Raw genomic sequence first — 17,453 nt, 5'->3', positions numbered from 1 at the left:
TTACAGATTACAGTTTTACACTTTTATCCCTTTTTTTGTGTGCTTTATCTCAAGCATAAAAAAATATAAAAATTCTTTGGCTCATTACTGTGAAGATGATCATCAAGGATTTCAAGTGCCTCATTTGAATTAAAGCTAACGAGCTTCTAAACGTTGGCGGGCCTGCGTCTGAGTTAACATGAGTATCAGATTTTATGAATTGCTCCCTTTGTCTCATTTATTTGTTATTTGTAGACTATTGTCTCAAATTATTTGATATTTTATAATATTAAGAAGCATAAAAATTTTAATAGACGTTTATTGTAAATATTAAAGTATTCTACTATTAATTGATAAAAAAACATGTTTAGTGTACAAGTTTTAAAGTGGTTATTAAAGTATTTTAATGAGAATTTCTTACGTCAGTTTCTTATGTTAGTTCAATTTTTCTCTAATAGTAATAAATTTTACAAAATTTCAAAAAACTTACACTTTTATATTTTTTTATTTTCACTTAGTTATGATGTTGATATTTGTCAAATAAATATTATTTTTTATTACTAAAAAGCAATTTCTTGTCGAAGATATAAATATTATTTTTAAGAAATTCTTCATATCACATAGATTTCCTCCAATAAAAAAAATCATAACAAATAGTTCCTTTACTTAAGAAATCCTTCAAAAAGTTACTATTAAAAATATTCTTATAGAGTCAATCAATTTGCTATGTCTGAGAAGTGTATAAAAACCTTTTATAGTATCAATATATATGATTTAGGAATGTACATCAATTGGTTTGGGTCAAATTTGATTAAATCCCGTTGCTTGGATAGATGAAATACCTTTATTTGAGTTAGGTTAGATAAATTTGCACCTTTTTTTCGTCAAAACTAACCCAATTAATAATGAGTTGATTTCATTTGGGTCTATCGGGTTCAAAAAGTTAAAATTTGTTTTAAAATTTTTGAAAAATTATAAATAAATAATTATAAAATATGAAAATAAAGTGTCGCATTGACGAATTTGATTATAGGATTCATAAGTTTAAAAGTAAACACTCATTGTGTAAACCAAAGACTTCATGTTTGAATGGATTTGATGAGATTTCACTAAACAGTTATGAAATTATTTTATTGTGGGAATTATCATAGTTAATTGTCTTCTTAATATGTCTATTATTTTTTTAGGAATAAAAAAGTTTAAAATAATTCTCATATTTTGTTTAATCAATTGAATTCATAATATGTATATATTATTTGATCTTAAATGATAAAGAAAACGAGATGAATAGAATTTATAATGTGTTAGTATTTTTTTTTTTAGGTATGATGCCAATTTTTCTTCTTTTACAGAGTAAGAAAAATAAACAATAGCTACGGGCAGATAAAACCTACATTAAAGACATTCACTAACAACAATAGTCTCATCTCAACAAGAGTAGAAACCATAGTACATAACCCATTTAAGGAAGAAGAACCTAGGCGAGCTAGCTAGCTAGCACATTGTTTTGCTTCTTGAAGCCACGGTGAAGTATGATATTAGTTTTTTTATTTATTAAGAACCAGTACATTTGAGACATTGATTAATGAATTAAACAAAAAAAAATATCTATTATGTAAATCATAAAAAAAATATAAAAAAATCAAGGATAATATAATTTTTTTTATTTTCTAATAAAATATTTTTATTTAAAGTTTTTTAATTAATATCCTTAAAATACTTATTATCATTTATCTAATTTTTTTATGCGTAAAAATTAAAGATATATATTAAAGAATTTACAACAACACCACATCTTATTGAGTTTTAAGTTTAGTTAATCTTAATTTAAATTGAATTTTGATAGAATATACTATTAAATCAGGAGACATAGAAATTATATATCATAATTCCCATAATTTATTTCTATATAACTTTTCTTTAGTTAAAGAAATTCAAATCTCTATAATTTAATTTCATATAATAAAATAGAATCTTAATTATTACAATTTTTTTAAGGCATGTATATAATTCAATTAACATCCATGTACACGTAGTTCTCTAAAAGGAATATTCCAGGTGCAGAATGTTATCCAGCACCTCTCTCCATCCTTACAGAATCCTTTTTTGTTTTTTTGCTATATCTTTCCTCCACTCCTAGAAGGACAACTGTCCCTTATCGTTACTAGCATAGCAAGATTTTTCGGGTCCTTTTCCGGGTTGGGCCTTCCGTTTCCACGCGCGGGGACCACTTACGGGCCTGAATGATCTTTTAGTTGGGCCTATCGTTTCTTTAATGTATTCCATCCCTGTACCACCACTCAAGGTTGTCAAACTCGAGAGAATTTACTATACTTGTGAGTTTTATAAATTCGATTAGTGACTCAATTTGTAAGAGTTTACTTCATATAAAAATAATACAATATTTATAAATAACATACTAATTAAACATTTCAACAATATAATAAAGCAAAACAGTAAATCATAAAGTTCAAAATATTTAAATAACAAAGTCTAATAATAATACATCAATACTAGATAATAACTTGTAGACATTATAGTAGTGATAGATTATTCTCATCAAGGGTTTGATGTTATTAGAGAACAAGAGTTTGATATTGTTAAAAGGTAAAAATTTTGTATTTCAGCATTTGAGAATAACACACTAGAGGAAGGTAAGTTGAATGCTAAATAGATAGAAAATAATAAAAAATAACTTATATTTTAGTCTAATTTTTTTAATTTACTAACTCGTTGACTCGATCGTAAACGCAAGAGTCTACCGAGTTTACTTAGAGTTTATAGAGAGTGTACTAAAAAAAAGTTTACTCAAAAGTCAACTCGCAGACCACAAGTTGACTCGTAAACTCGTAAGAGTTAACGAGTTAACTCGAGAGTTTGATAATCATACCACCACCATCAGAAAACACAAAAAGAACATGTCTTAGTCGTGTAATGCAGCAAAGTTGATTGCATCGATCAGGATTATATGGTTGTGTTTTGATAGGAAGGAGTAATGATCTAATCAACGACGTAGTACATTAGGAGTTGGAAAATAACAACAACAATGACAGCAGAAGTGGCCATTTTTGGAGTCCCCTACAAGTTGTGTATGGTCCCGTTCCAGTTACCAACACTACTCGTTCAAAGCAACCATCGATTTCTTGCTACCACCAATTTTTAGCCCTATAACCTTTTTCCCTTTTCAGATAACTCATTACACTTTCCTCTGTCGTAGTCATAGACAACAAGTTATAGATTCTGGGTTATAAAATGTTTGGAAACTCGTTAAGAAGGAATGCTGTTTGAGATGTAGAAACTACTCCTTAAGGAGTTTCGAAAATCACATCTAGAACGTGAAATCAAACACACTGGTAATAATAATGATTAAAAAGATTGCAAATCATTTGTTAACTAACACGGGAAGAAATGCACCATCTGTATTTCCAAAGTTAACGTAGCAATAATATAAACACAAGTAATTTTATTATTTTTCAATACAAAACCCGAATAAAATCAAATCTATATACGATAGGAACTATCTTCAAATAATCTTTAGGAAGATAAAGGCACTGCTGTGGTACGGTTCGTTGTCATGAACATTCTATGTAGTTTCTTTGCCGAGAGTAATCAAAACTGTCACCAAACTCAGAAATATTATATAGGCGTTGGTCATGTGCCTTTTGTCTAGAAAGGATCGATCACAAAGGGGGAGGTAAGCAGAGAGATATTTAGGATCAAGGATGAATTTCATTGATCGGGCCCAAATTCGCGTGCCCTATATATGCTATTTCCAACACTACTTTGGATTAAAAAAAAGAATATTTTTTTTTTAGTTGAAGAAAAATGAAAAATAAAAATCCAAATTCTTTTTCCTCTATAATTTAAATTTCAAGATTTCCTGTTAGCCGTATATTTTTTGCCTTTTATTTCTCTAAACAAACAAAACTTATATACATACTTCGAATATTTTATTTAAAATATTGTTTCTATCATGCATTAACATTTGTTTTTAGAAAAATCCTTCGTATTGGATTTCGAATTATTAATTTCTATTTTTATTTTTCTTAGATTCGAATGCGAAAACAATAGAGTTAAGTGATGAATTAAAAACCCAATGGAGGTTCATGACCAAAGATAAAGATATCTGAGTAATTATTATTTTGGACTCAACCGGTTATGATAAATACCTATCATTCTAAGAATTTCTCAAACATATATTATTTCCTTTTATATATCTAAAAAATTATAATTAATTATATATGAATGTCGTCGATCTAAATAAAATTATGCTTAAACATTTTAACTAAGATTTTGATCCGAATCTTATAAAATCTAATGAAAAAATGATTGAAAAAAAATTATTAAAAAAACTGTTTTTTAGTAAAGATTCATTGTTTATAAAATCAATAAATATTTTACATCATGACAACCATTCAAAAATACTATATTAATTATATATTATACTTACATTTTTTTTTCTCATTTTCCTCCTTATCTTTTCTAGATGTTAGAGTAAAAGTGTCCATAGATCTTTATTCTTAGTCCCATACTCCCATGTTGGCTAGCATGGAGCAACAGCGAAATGGTAATACCATAGTACATGCAGAAGTACATCACATGTTGTAACCTAATCTGAATGCGGTATACATCCAAGCCAAACCCTTCAATTAATAATAATAATAATAATGAGACATTGCTACAAATGAAATGGTATAGATTATTATTTCGACGTCATCTCTCCAGCACAGAGAAAGAGACATTGCTTTTCATTTCGAGGATTCGGTTGGGGTTGCCGTATGAGACCGAATATTGTCGTTGTCAGGTTTTGTGGTGGATGGATGGATTGGTGGATCTCCTTCGTTAATGGCCTCATCACCAGCCATTTTAGTACTTTAAACAATTGGATGGGGAATCTCGCGCCCAGTTTACTATTTTCACTCGTAAACGCAAACTCACTACTGATGTCATTTTGCATATCAATTTCTTAATGTTGGACACAGCAAGTTGAAAATAGACCACTTTTATTTTTGTAGATTTAACGTGATATACTTGCAATGTGAAATAATGTGTGATTGTATAATTGGATAAATTATTTTATATGCTGAATACATAAACATTAAACTATTAAAATTACTGTATTTCTTCATAACTTTTTTCTCTTATCATCTTATATGATTTTGATTTCAATCATTCCAAATTATGCCGAAATCTATAAAAATGTGAGACTTCGATTCTTAAGATTATTGAGAATCTCAAATCTTAACTACAATCTCGTTTCCCTGTATGATGCATGGATGGAGGAGTTATGCCCTGCAACATTTGAAATTCATTTAAATCTATACATATATATATATATATATATATATATATATATATATATATATATATATATATATATATATATATATATATATATATCCAAAGCATAAAAAAATTCTATACATATCCTTACCAATACCATTAAAATATTTTGTATATTGTGATGGAAAAATCGTTTTTGTTAAATTAGCTCAAATAATTTTTTGAATTAGATTAAAATTTACAATATTTCTTTTACATAAATTAAACTCCAATCAACAACCTAATAAACAACTACTACTGTCGGTTTCACTCCGACATATATAACTTCTGTCAATGAAACATGTACTTATAATAGTAATACGTAGCGTAATCCTTAAATATACTACTGCTTTCTGATAATTCAATGGCAAATTCAAACTTTTTTTTAGTAAAGATTCATGGCAAAAAGTTGAGATCTTTCTACATCTTGTAATAAAATTAGAAGAAATTCTCCTAATCACACGTCATAATCTGCATGCAAATCAAACAATTCTTTTTTATTTTCTCGAGTTTCTTTCGACTTGTAATGCATGAGCATGACTGAGTCAATGCGGAGGCTCCTCACGTCATTGACAACGAGAAATTGTTAATATAGTTATGATTTGTTAATGCTGAAATGAGACGAACTAATACGAAATGAATAGCGTTGATTATATATTTTTTTATCTTTTTAATTTAGTCTACGCGTGATTTTGGTTCTTCAATTTTTTTAGTTGATTAAGCATTTTTAATTTAAATTTAAGAAAATTCGGTCTGACTATCGTTGGTTTTGAATCTCACCTCTATTCTACCATCTGGCAGTTATGTAAACATATAAGCCTTGTAAAATTAGGTCTTAAAATAAGTTGAGTCGATCCATTAATATATATGAAATACTTGCAATCTTAGTAATTTTTTTTTGTTTTAAAATACTTATCATTTTATAATACTGTAACAAGGAAATATTTATTATTTTTTAAAAACTTTCTCTACACTTTCTTCAAAGAATTTAATATTAGAATTTTTAAAAATAAACTATTTTCTTCTTTTCGAGAGAAAGTATTAAAATAAAAGTACTATAAAAGGTAATATATTAATTCCATAGTTAATTTCCTTTATAGAGTTTAGGATAATTGTTGATTTCCTTAGTTCTAGTGGAAAATTTTAAAGTGATAAATATTAAAAAGAAGAGAGAAAATTATTTCTCAAATTAAAGGATTGAACTCAATCTAAATATTTGACATATATAGATCTATTTCAAAAACATTCTTTTATAAATGAAATTAGCTTCCCTAAACTAAAGTAAAAAAAAAAAAAAAAACCCAGGGGTCCCATTCGAGCGTGAGCCAGAATTATTTATTTCTTAATTACATTTTAATACGTTTGTGGGCCAAAAGAAAAAAGAAAGAAAAAAAGGAATCGGCAAATTGCAGAGATCGTGGAAAATATGGGACGAGCAACAGCCACACTCCTTTTACCCACTTCCAAGGATTCTGATTCCAGCAATTAAACTTATTTAGTATCAGAATAAATAAAAAATAAAGAAAAAAGAATGCTCAGCGCATGGAAATAGTGAACTGGAATGCATCATCAATCATAAAGATAGAACACAAATTGTTAAGGATTTTGTATGAATTCCTATATGGAGAGTTAAGAAAAGTAGTCAAAGATTTAGTAAGAAGAGAAGTGTTAGCAAAATACTTTTTTTAATATGTTGTTTTTAAATAGTTAGCATTATTGAAATAAAAAATAAGAAAAAAATCATTAAATATGATATAAGATTCATAAATTTTATCATTTTAATATATATATATATATATATATATATAAAGTGTCGAAAAGTATAGTATATAAAAAAATGTGTAAAAAAAAAATGTTACTAGTGTGAATTCTCATATTCTTAAGGGTGAGGATTCAAATATCTTAACTTTCTTTGCTTGATAAACAATCCTTTGGAGAAACGTCTCCCGATGCTTCAGAACTAATTAAAGAGTTGCAACCGTGTAGAATTATTTATAATTTGAGTGAAAAGTTTTAACATGCCATAAACCATTAACAGCCTGTCCGGTAATATTTAGGATGTGTCTCCATCCTACTACTTTTTCATGATAAGAAAGATCATGGAGATACAACGTGCCTTGTGTTGAGCTTAGTTTACTTGGGGTTCTGGTTTGACTTTAGCGGGAGAACGAGAGTTCCAAAGTGAAACACAACTGGGTTGGGTTATGTGGGGTAGGACTTAGTTATCTTCTCCCTCTTGGGTTGGAATCATCACCTTTGTGTGGCTCCTTCCTTCTACTAACATACTATACAATGCTTCCTTCTTGTCTTCTGGTGGGGCTGCCTCCCCACTCATTTTCACCACTATAAAAATTCTTGTTTACTTCCATAGACAACTTCTTTAGTTGACATTTTTTTTTTAACTTTTTGCTAAAAGTAAGAAACCCCTCAAAAATTATGAGACTAATTTCGAGGCATACAAATTTCCAACAAAATAAATTTAACCAACCTATTAAGTTGGACCTTGTTGGTGACATTTTATTATTGTTGGATAGTTTTTAAATTTTGGATAATTTTTAGGAGCTGGGTTGGTTGAAGATACAAGCTATAAGGATAAAAAAAGAAATTTTAAAAAATACTTTTAAGAATAAAATGAAAAAAGAAACATGTACATAAAAACATCGTATTTCATTATTTATTATTATTATTTCGGGGTTAGCGATAGCATGGACTTGGTGGACATTATAGTAAACTGTAAACAGTGGAGTGTAAACTGCAAACAATAAAAAATAATAAAAAAACATGAACCCAAGTTGAGGTATCTTCAAGAATCTTTACATGTCGAGTTATTCGTATTCGCTTTCTCCTTCTCAGCTTTACTTCACTTTGTTGGGTTCTGCTGTTTCCCCACATAGCATAGAACGAGTTTGGCTTCATTCACTAGAGGTGGGTGGAATCTTGCATATCATTTGCAGTAAAAGTGTAGTGTTGTTGGGAGAGAATCTTTCTAAGCACTGCCGCCGTTTTTTTCTGGTCCAACTCTCTTCTCTTTCGTTCCCTCCTTTTTGATTGTGGATTTACACGGGGAATATATTCATTCTATTTCCGAGAGTAGGGTGGGTGTCAAAATTTTCGGGTTGGTTCTGCAAAATTCACAACTTTTACTGTTTTTGACTCTGTTCAGATATTCAGGAGAAAAAGAAACATCGTTTTTTTTTTTGTCTCTCTATGTCTTATTCTTTCCATATTATTCGTTGGCAGGATAGATAGATAGATAGGTAGATATAATCTTCTGTTACTGACATTATTGACAACTTTGGACAGAAGACAACGTTTGAAGAGTGAAGACAGACAGATATGATCCTATCCTGGACTGTTTTTCTCTTTTGACAAGACAAGGATTTTGAGATCTGTTTGGGAGGTGAGACTTGTTGTTTTTGTTGTTGTAGTAGCCACCCACGATGGGAGATAGTGGTGTGACATCATCTGCTGCTACCATGATGGAAGCTCCACCACCTGATGGAACAACAACAACAGCAACTTCAATGGATTTTGATTACATGGGTGAGTTTTTCTTAGATGGGTGCTGGTTGGAAGCCTCTGCCGATGTATCTGACTTCTTGCTGCAAAGTCCTTCCTTTTCCAATCCCCTCTTTGACCCTTCATTATCCTGGCCTGCCTTGGAGACCAACCACAATAAATCCCAGGATGCTGCTTTTGGGACTCAACAAGAAAGTCATAACAACATCGTTAGTGTTGTTGCTGGTGGTGGTTATAGTCAGCAGTTTCAGTCTGAGACTCATTCAGTTGAAGGTGTATCTGAAGGTGTCAGAAGGTGGTGGTTTGCACCCTCACCCATACCTAGTCCTGGACCTGGGCCTTCTATAATGGAGAAGCTAATAAGGGCCCTCATGTGGATCAAAGATTACAACAGGAACAAAGATATGCTTATACAGATTTGGGTGCCAATTCATAAAGAGGGTAGGCCGATTCTTGCGGCTGATGACCTTCTGTTCTCACTTGAATCCAAGTCTCTGAATCTTGCAAAGTACCGCGAAATCTCTGTGACATATGAGTTCTCTGCAGAGGAGAGTGACTCCAAGGAGTTGGCGCGGGGATTGCCTGGTCGAGTGTTTAGGTACAAGGTTCCTGAGTGGACTCCTGATGTTAGATTCTTTAGGAGTGATGAGTATCCAAGAGTTGACCATGCTCAAGAGTATGATGTGCGTGGAACGGTGGCGGTTCCAATCTTTGAACAAGGAAGCAAGACGTGCTTGGGGGTTATTGAGGTTGTGATGACTACTCAGCAGATCAACTATGGTCCTGAACTTGAGAGTGTTTGCAAAGCACTTGAGGTTATTCTCCTTTCCTATTTGCATGAATTTCTATTGTGTTATCCATTCAAGAATACAGAAGTGTGTAGGTAAATATCCCGGGAAAAGTTGAACCAAGGTTTTGGAACTGTGAGATTTTATCTTAGCTTGCTTTAAACATGCTATTTTGCTGTTTCTGATGGGATAAAACTGGTCAAGAAATTTTCTTTCTACGTCCCTTTTATTCCTGGACACCCCCAGGAATCCACAAAATATGCCATGTTCCTTTTTGTGAACCCCTATTTTCATGGTTATCTGATGTTTACCCTCTTATGAGTTGTCATTGAATTGAATTGCTCTATTTTTACATGTTTTGGTATAAATGCTTATGGCTTAAAACACTTAACAAGCCAAATATGAAAAGCTCATCAAAACTCATTAGTAATAGTTTGAAGATTGGAGGAATGTTGTTAACTTGCAGGCTGTTGATCTTAGAAGCTCAAAACAATTAAGTATTCAGAATGTGAAGGTAAACGAAAATCCAATTCTGTAGTATTTTAATGAACTTAAGTTTGCAATTCCCCTTGTGACAACTGTTTTTTATTTTAGCAGGCATGCAATAGGACCTATGAAGCTGCACTACCTGAGATTTATGAGGTGTTGAGATCTGCTTGTGAAATGCACAGATTACCTTTAGCTCAAACTTGGGTCCCATGTGTACAACAAGGCAAAGAGGGGTGCCGGCACTCTGAAGATAATTATCTACTCTGCATATCTCCTGTGGAGCATGCTTGCTATGTTGGTGATCCCTCTATTAGGTCTTTTCATGAGGCTTGCACTGAGCATCACTTGTTAAAAGGTGAAGGTGTTGCTGGGGGAGCTTTTATGACAAACCAGCCGTGCTTCTCAGATGACATAACTTCCTTAAGCAAGAAAGACTATCCACTGTCTCATTATGCAAGATTGTTTGGATTGCACGCTGCTGTTGCCATACGCCTTCGAAGCATCTATAATAGCACAGATGACTTTGTTCTAGAGTTCTTCTTGCCTGTAGATTGCAATGACAGTGAAGAGCAGAGAAAGATGCTTACTGCACTGTCCATCATTATACAAAGGGTTTGTCGCAGCCTGCGCGTTATAAGAGACAAGGAATTAGAGGAAGCTAACTTGTCAGTTGATGAAGTGATAGCCCTTGCAGATAGTGGATTTGCTAGGAATGCAATTTTTTCGGAACCCCAATACAAAGGGATGGTCGCCTCATTGGATGCTGAAGAAAAATCAAGTGAAACAATGGGTAGAAAATTCTCTGACCTAAGGCAGCAACAAGAAAGTCCTATTTTAAAAGGAAACCTTGACTGTGTTAAGGAGTGTTCTACGTCTGTTGAGGGTAACTTATCAAGTTTGGGAACAAATAAAACTGGAGAGAGAAGACGTGCCAAAGCAGAGAAAACTATCACTTTGCAAGTTCTTAGACAATATTTTGCTGGAAGCCTAAAAGATGCTGCCAAGAATATTGGTGGTAAGCCTTGTGCTCAACCATGTTTCCTCTTTCAGTTTTTGTGTGCAAACATTAGGTGCTGTTTGACTTGCAGATAGGACAGAACTGAACTGAAAGGTTCTATTCTATTCTCGTTTATTCCAACTTTTCTAGTAGAACCAAGACAAGACACTTTTTCAACCTCATTCATGTCTTGCACTGTTTTATTCTTATAATGCACCAAACATAAAATTAAACTTCATATCCCTATTGGATTAGTATTTAGCTTATGGGAACTTTTCAATTATAAAACCCTACTTTAAGACTTTTCTAAGTTTATAGGTACTATAAGAAGAAGGTAAACGAGGGAGCTTTTCTAAAGAAGTTACTGTATAAGTTGATTTTAACTTGTGTGAGGAGTTTGATTCATCTCACTTCCTTAATTCATTTCATCTTCTTCTCTTATAAGTATTTATTGAGAAGCTTATTCAAATTGGCTCTAAATTTCATATAGTTCAGTTCTCTGACATATTATTTTTAAATTAGTAATTTTTATTAGCTTTGCCCACATGGCCAAAACAGAAAAAGCTCTGATTACATTCATGTATAATAGTGTTTTACCTGTTAATTTTTTGTGCATATCTATTAGTTGTCTTCCATTATAACCAACCATCTTTTAAATTAAACAATTTCCAGTTTGTACTACAACTTTGAAAAGGATCTGCCGGCAACATGGGATAAAGCGTTGGCCTTCTCGAAAGATCAAAAAGGTTGGTCACTCTCTACAAAAACTTCAACTTGTCATCAACTCAGTTCAAGGTGCCTCTGGTGCATTTCAAATCGGTTCCTTCTATTCAAACTTCCCGGATCTAGCTTCTCCAAATTTATCAGGAACTGGCTTCTTCTCAACTTTGAATCAAAGTGATTATCCAAACTCAACAAGCACACAGCCAGATCATGGCTCATTGAGCCCAGAAGGTGCATCAAAATCGCCATCTTCATCGTGCAGTCAGAGTTCCATTTCAAGCCATTCCTGCTCCAGCATGTCAGAGCTACAACAGCATCGCACAGCTAACGGTGCTGGTAACAAAGTTTCCACCACGGTTAGTGAAGATTCTGCTGGTGTTGTGTTGAAGAGGATCAGTAGCGAGGCAGAGCTTAAAAGCCTTAGTCAAGATAGAGCAAAGCTCTTGCCAAGATCACAAAGCCAGGAAACACTTGGTGAACACCCTAAAACTCAGTATCAACAGCCTTTATTGAAAACCAGTAGCAGCAAGGTGGATTCTCACAGAGTAAAAGTCGCATATGGAGATGAGAAAACCCGGTTTCGGATGCCGAAGAGTTGGGGCTATGAAGATCTTCTGCAGGAAATTGCAAGGAGATTTAATGTGAGTGACATGAGCAAATTTGATGTCAAATACTTGGATGATGACTGTGAGTGGGTACTACTCACTTGTGATGCTGATTTAGAGGAGTGCATTGATGTTTGTCAATCTTCCGAGAGTGGTACCATCAAACTTAGTCTACAACCTTCTAGTCATAGTATGAGAAGTTCTTTAGAATTTAGATAACAGATTGATTGTAAATTATAAGATCCTTTGTCATGTACGTGAATCAATCTTAGAAAAGGAACAATTCTTTTTTTTTTAATTTTTTTTTATTATTTTGGCAGAATGTAAGGATAAACTTTTGCTTATCCTTGTGCTCCAAGCAATAAGCAAATTCAGCTTTTGTTTGTTTGGTAGTATTATATAATACCATTTGTGCGATTTAATTCTCATTGAGTTTCTCCAATTAAGAGTTCGGCTAATACATATCTAAATCTTAACTACTTATAGTGAGTTTTGGATTACGTTTCAAAGAAGGATGAACACCAATCCAATGATTTTTTTCCCCTTTCATGTTTGATTGATTGCCTTGGAAAGTAGGATAACGATAATACAGACACACTTAAACTAATATGCGATCTCTTTTTTTCCCTTCTCTGGATTACACCTAAAGAAAATTCTTTATGTAGTTATCATACTTGTCAAGGGCTATCTTCAGTTTTGGATTTCTCTTGGAAGGAAATAATACGAAGGCAAATAATATTTCGATAATTTCTTGCATAAAGTATCGTTTATTTTAACCGAAACTCCAAATGAGATTTGTCAAATGTTGTGTCCAACGCAGCAATCATGTATGTAGTTGTCGTTTCCATTATTTGTCTCCATCACATTTCCACTGGGTTATCTAGATCCATGATACACATACAACTTTGAGAATTCAGCTAACAAATTAATTAGTTGCTTTACAATTGGATTTGGATGTCAGTATTTTATCAAACTTGGAGGCCGTACGCTTTTAGTTTAATAAAGTTGCAACAAGGACAAATGCATAAGAAAAGAAGCTGAGAAATACCAACCAGGGCTAGTATTGATGATTCAAAAATAAAAGATACGATACTATTAAATGCAAACATTTTTTTTTCAAGTTCAAAGGAGTTCATGTACCCGTGTATTTTGTGAAAACAATTAATTGTTTTTTATATCATGATTTATTTGTAATAAAGGATAAATATTGAAGTATATAATAAATTATACAACTAATATGTATAAATGTAGAAGAGTAAATTATGCATATCTCTACATGTAATTCTCTTTTTGAAAAAACATATAAGATTTAATAAAATTATAAATGTCTTTTCTAAAATTTAAGGAAATTACATATGTTTTTTTTTTGTTTTTAAAATTTACATAAATTTCTTATATCGTTTAACTGACCATTTAATAGTAACAAGTCATGTCTCTTAACAATTTTGATTAAAAAAATGCTAAAGAATGATATAATTTTTTTTAAAAAAACTTGATACTTTATACAATAACATACATGTAGGTTTGAATATATTCAACTCTAGCTTTGGGTAAAAACTAACAAATTCAAATTTTGTGAGTACAAAAATAGATAATTTTTTTTTGCATGTAAACATTTCCATATTGATGGGAATGAAAAATATATTTGTCTTTTTTAATCAAAATTGTTAACACACATGACTTCTTACTATCAAATATTTAGACAACATTTAGAAGATTTATGTAGGTTTTAAAAACAAAAGAAAGACATGCACAATTTTCTTAAATATCTGGGGGACAAATGTAATTTACTCAATATATAATTATTCAAATGATTCCTTCCTTAATTTTTTTACTATTTGACTACACATATCAATTATAAGTAATGCATTCAATATTTCATCTAATAAAAATGTTAGCTTATAAAAATTATGGGATTTTAAAAAATTGTAGACAAATTTAAATGTTTAGATCCATTAACCCAATCCAACATAACTAAAATGGTTTACAAATGGATTGATTTCGGTTAAATTTTACTTTTTTCTTCTTAGAAAACTAACTCAAATTAACTCATTCAAATTTGATTGGGTTAGACGAAAGATTTCATCAAATTCAACCCAAATTAACCTAGATAAATTCTTACAGCAAGACATTATAAAAAGTTGTAATTCTATCATGTGTGCATTTGAATTAGCTTTTAATTTTACCTAAATAAATTTTAAAATTACGTTGAAGATTAAAACAACAAATAATTGATTTAAAATTACGTGACTAAAACAACAAATAATTGCTTTGGTGCAGGAAGGAATTCAAGAAGTACAGGAATCAAATTGCCTATATTTTGTTGCAAGTTGGGTCAGATGACTCCGGGCTTATATGACAATACTCTCTTGCCTCAGCAGTCAGCAATTGCTCTAGTTTTGATGACAATTAAACAGTAAAAGCTAGGTGTTATTCATGCACTCTGAAGTATAGTTATATAAGCCCAACTTATTGCAAGAATAAACAGTAACAGCAATTGCTCTAATTATTGCTCAGGTGACACTCATTATTATTATCCAAGTATCCAACTGCACTCTGAAGTTAACTGAGATTGCATTGAACTCACATGCAGAGATACATTCATTCCGCTTAGAATCAATATAGATTTTTTCGTTCTAATACTCTATCTGAGAATTATCAATATCAAATCTGTTCCTATCTAACGAAGCGCTATGGAATCAAATCAAATGACAAAGACATTGTTGAGAAAAGGATGATTTCTCGCAGATGAGATGGTTGTTGCTATCTACTCCAATAACGAATCATCCACCCAATTATATTCTACTGGCAGGCAATTGTGCAAGAATAAGCAAGGTGTTAGTTTTAAGACAACTTTATGAACATCAAGGGGTACGGATAAATGTAATAAAATAAATAAATGAATCTAACGTAGGATTTATTTTTTATTTTTTAATGTACAACTTTTTACATTATAACATTTTTACTCCATAATTAATAATGTATTTTCAAAATTATCAAAAAATTTAATTATGTTATAAAGAAGTTAAACTTTTTTTTATGAAAGGACTGAGAAGTTAAACTCTTAATAATATAATATGTTAAATAAGTGTAAAGTGACAATGAATTAAATTAAACTATTCAATATGTCTAATCGTAATGGATAAATTAAAGGAACGGCGCAAATAGCATACATTAAATATTGTTCAATTTTTATTTTATGAATGCTTACATCACTTATAAATTCGTAGTTGGTGACTATCCTACTAGTGTTGTGACGTCTAAAGTGTTTTCTTAATGCATTATATATATTTATATTATATTAGCGATTAAGTCGACTCATTTTCTTGCGTCACAGACTCCAGTGCGCCTTTTTTTCCGCTACCTCAGGATGAAAATGGCATATGGTGCTCTGCTTCATTTCTTTATGTCAACTTTCTGGCAATTACACCAACGAAAAACCATTTTTGTTGGAAATACTTATAACATCTCGGGGATAGAAAGATACTCAAATTATAAAATAATATGTCCTTTACTCTCCGCGAAAAAAAGAAGAAGAAAGAAGCGGTGCTCGTGTTTGTTACTTGGGTGCTCGTATGTTGACCAATGTCTCATTAACTAGATCTAATCTGACATAGATTTTGATGGATTTGAGTTTTAAAATTAGACCTGATGTATTTTCAAAATTAGTTCGGGACATGCTTTAGGTTGTCCCAAGTCCCAACTCAATTTGATGTCCTATATTCTCTTCAAAAATATAATTTTTATTTGAACAATTGTGAATTGAAAATAAAAATGATATATTATATTTTTAATGACAATATTTGATTATAAAATATCTTAATTCAAAATATTTAAAGAAATTTTTAATAAATAATTTTATAAAATGATTCATACTAATGTGGAGGTTATTCTTTTTTGAATCGACGTCATGACTTCTCATGATAAATCTTTGTTTAACATAGAATTAAATTTGTCATATCTTTTCACTCTAAAACCTTATCAATTAAAATTTCTTGATAAGATTGCTCTAATTAAAACTTGTTAAAGCAAAGTCTCTTTTGAAGTTAAAATTTTAAAAAAAATTAAGTCTTCTAAACTTAAGCCATTACTGATCTACTTTGAGTATGTGAATATTAGACGAGACCAAATTAAGAAACATGAAGAAAGGTTCGGAGAGCATCTATATGAAGTATATAATCCTTCTAGAAATAAGATATCTCCATTAGAAACATGACTATTAGAAGAAGAGCTTACTAGAAGCATGGAGGACAAATAAGGTTATCTTGAGATCAAGGTGTAGCAAGAGCTATATATGATAAAAAAAATAAAAATGAATGCAGTCAAGAGGTAGGAGGACTGGTAGCTACACATTACTGAAATAACCTCAAATGAGACAGATGTTTGCATTATTTAGAAGCACCTAAACTAGAAGTAGCAAGCTCCTGACCAGACCTGCAAGTATTCAAAAGCACAAACCTGCATAGATCAATAACCCTTGATGAAAACAAAGTGACTAAAACGCATAGAAAACTGTTGCACAAGCCCTACATCCTTCAGAAGCAACTTCAAGTATCCTGTAGAGATCAGTTTTCAGAAGCAACACCCACGACTAGTATGAGAAGATACTATGTGCTAGCTATATTCGAAAATTGAAGCAGAGAAGAGGACAAAGAGAGATTCAAAAGTAGGGAAAATACAAGAAAAACAATCAACACACAAATGTAAGAAAAATACAACTCATACAAGCAATTGACTAAATTTTAAAATTCCTCCAATATCCATAAACGACTAGTTCTGAAGTTTATATAAGGATCATTATTCAAATGAGATAATTACAAGGGAGAAAAACAACAAATATGGGGTAAGATCAGCAAAATTTGAGCTATTTAGAGAGAAAATCCCAGCTTTTGAATAACATTTTTCTTAGTCAAAAACATTCTAGGATTGGAGACCACCTTGTGTCCATCTTAAATTGAAGATGACATCTAGAGGAACTGTATTTGAGTCTATCCAAACAGAACCTGTGATGAGTGAGAACTCATAAGTGAG

The 17,453-nt window shown here is 31.4% G+C and overlaps 1 protein-coding gene across 11 annotated transcripts; it reads left to right on the top strand.

Annotated features, from left to right (window-relative positions):
- The first annotated feature begins 8,068 nt into the window (after nt 1-8,068).
- On the top strand, nt 8,069-12,844 carry LOC100790922 (protein NLP4). 11 transcript variants are annotated; one of them, XM_014774409.3, is made up of 5 exons: nt 8,069-8,226; nt 8,605-9,635; nt 10,075-10,122; nt 10,206-11,112; nt 11,767-12,844. In XM_014774409.3, the coding sequence occupies exons 2-5, from the start codon at nt 8,742-8,744 to the stop codon at nt 12,639-12,641; spliced, it is 2,724 nt and encodes a 907-aa protein (XP_014629895.1). In that variant the 5' UTR covers nt 8,069-8,226; nt 8,605-8,741; the 3' UTR covers nt 12,642-12,844. The 11 variants fall into 11 exon arrangements, with proteins under 11 accessions (XP_014629895.1, XP_006577936.1, XP_006577938.1 ...); XM_006577873.4 differs by having other exon boundaries at nt 10,203-11,112; XM_006577875.4 differs by having other exon boundaries at nt 8,070-8,226; nt 8,608-9,635; nt 10,203-11,112.
- Nucleotides 12,845-17,453: the final 4,609 nt, after the last annotated feature.

The sequence above is a fragment of the Glycine max genome, chromosome 4 (assembly GCF_000004515.6).
Source record: "Glycine max cultivar Williams 82 chromosome 4, Glycine_max_v4.0, whole genome shotgun sequence".
Classification (NCBI taxonomy): domain Eukaryota; kingdom Viridiplantae; phylum Streptophyta; class Magnoliopsida; order Fabales; family Fabaceae; genus Glycine; species Glycine max.
The sequence above is the reverse complement of the archived record's forward strand: the minus strand, read 5'-3'. Positions and strand labels throughout refer to the sequence as shown.

Coding starts and splice junctions, on each gene's coding strand:
- LOC100790922 (XM_006577873.4), top strand. CDS start 8,742: ATGGGAGATAGTGGTGTGACATCATCTGCTGCTACCATGATGGAAGCT. Junction 9,636..10,074: donor GTGTTTGCAAAGCACTTGAG/GTTATTCTCCTT, acceptor GTTAACTTGCAG/GCTGTTGATCTTAGAAGCTC. Junction 10,123..10,202: donor TAAGTATTCAGAATGTGAAG/GTAAACGAAAAT, acceptor TTTTTATTTTAG/CAGGCATGCAATAGGACCTA.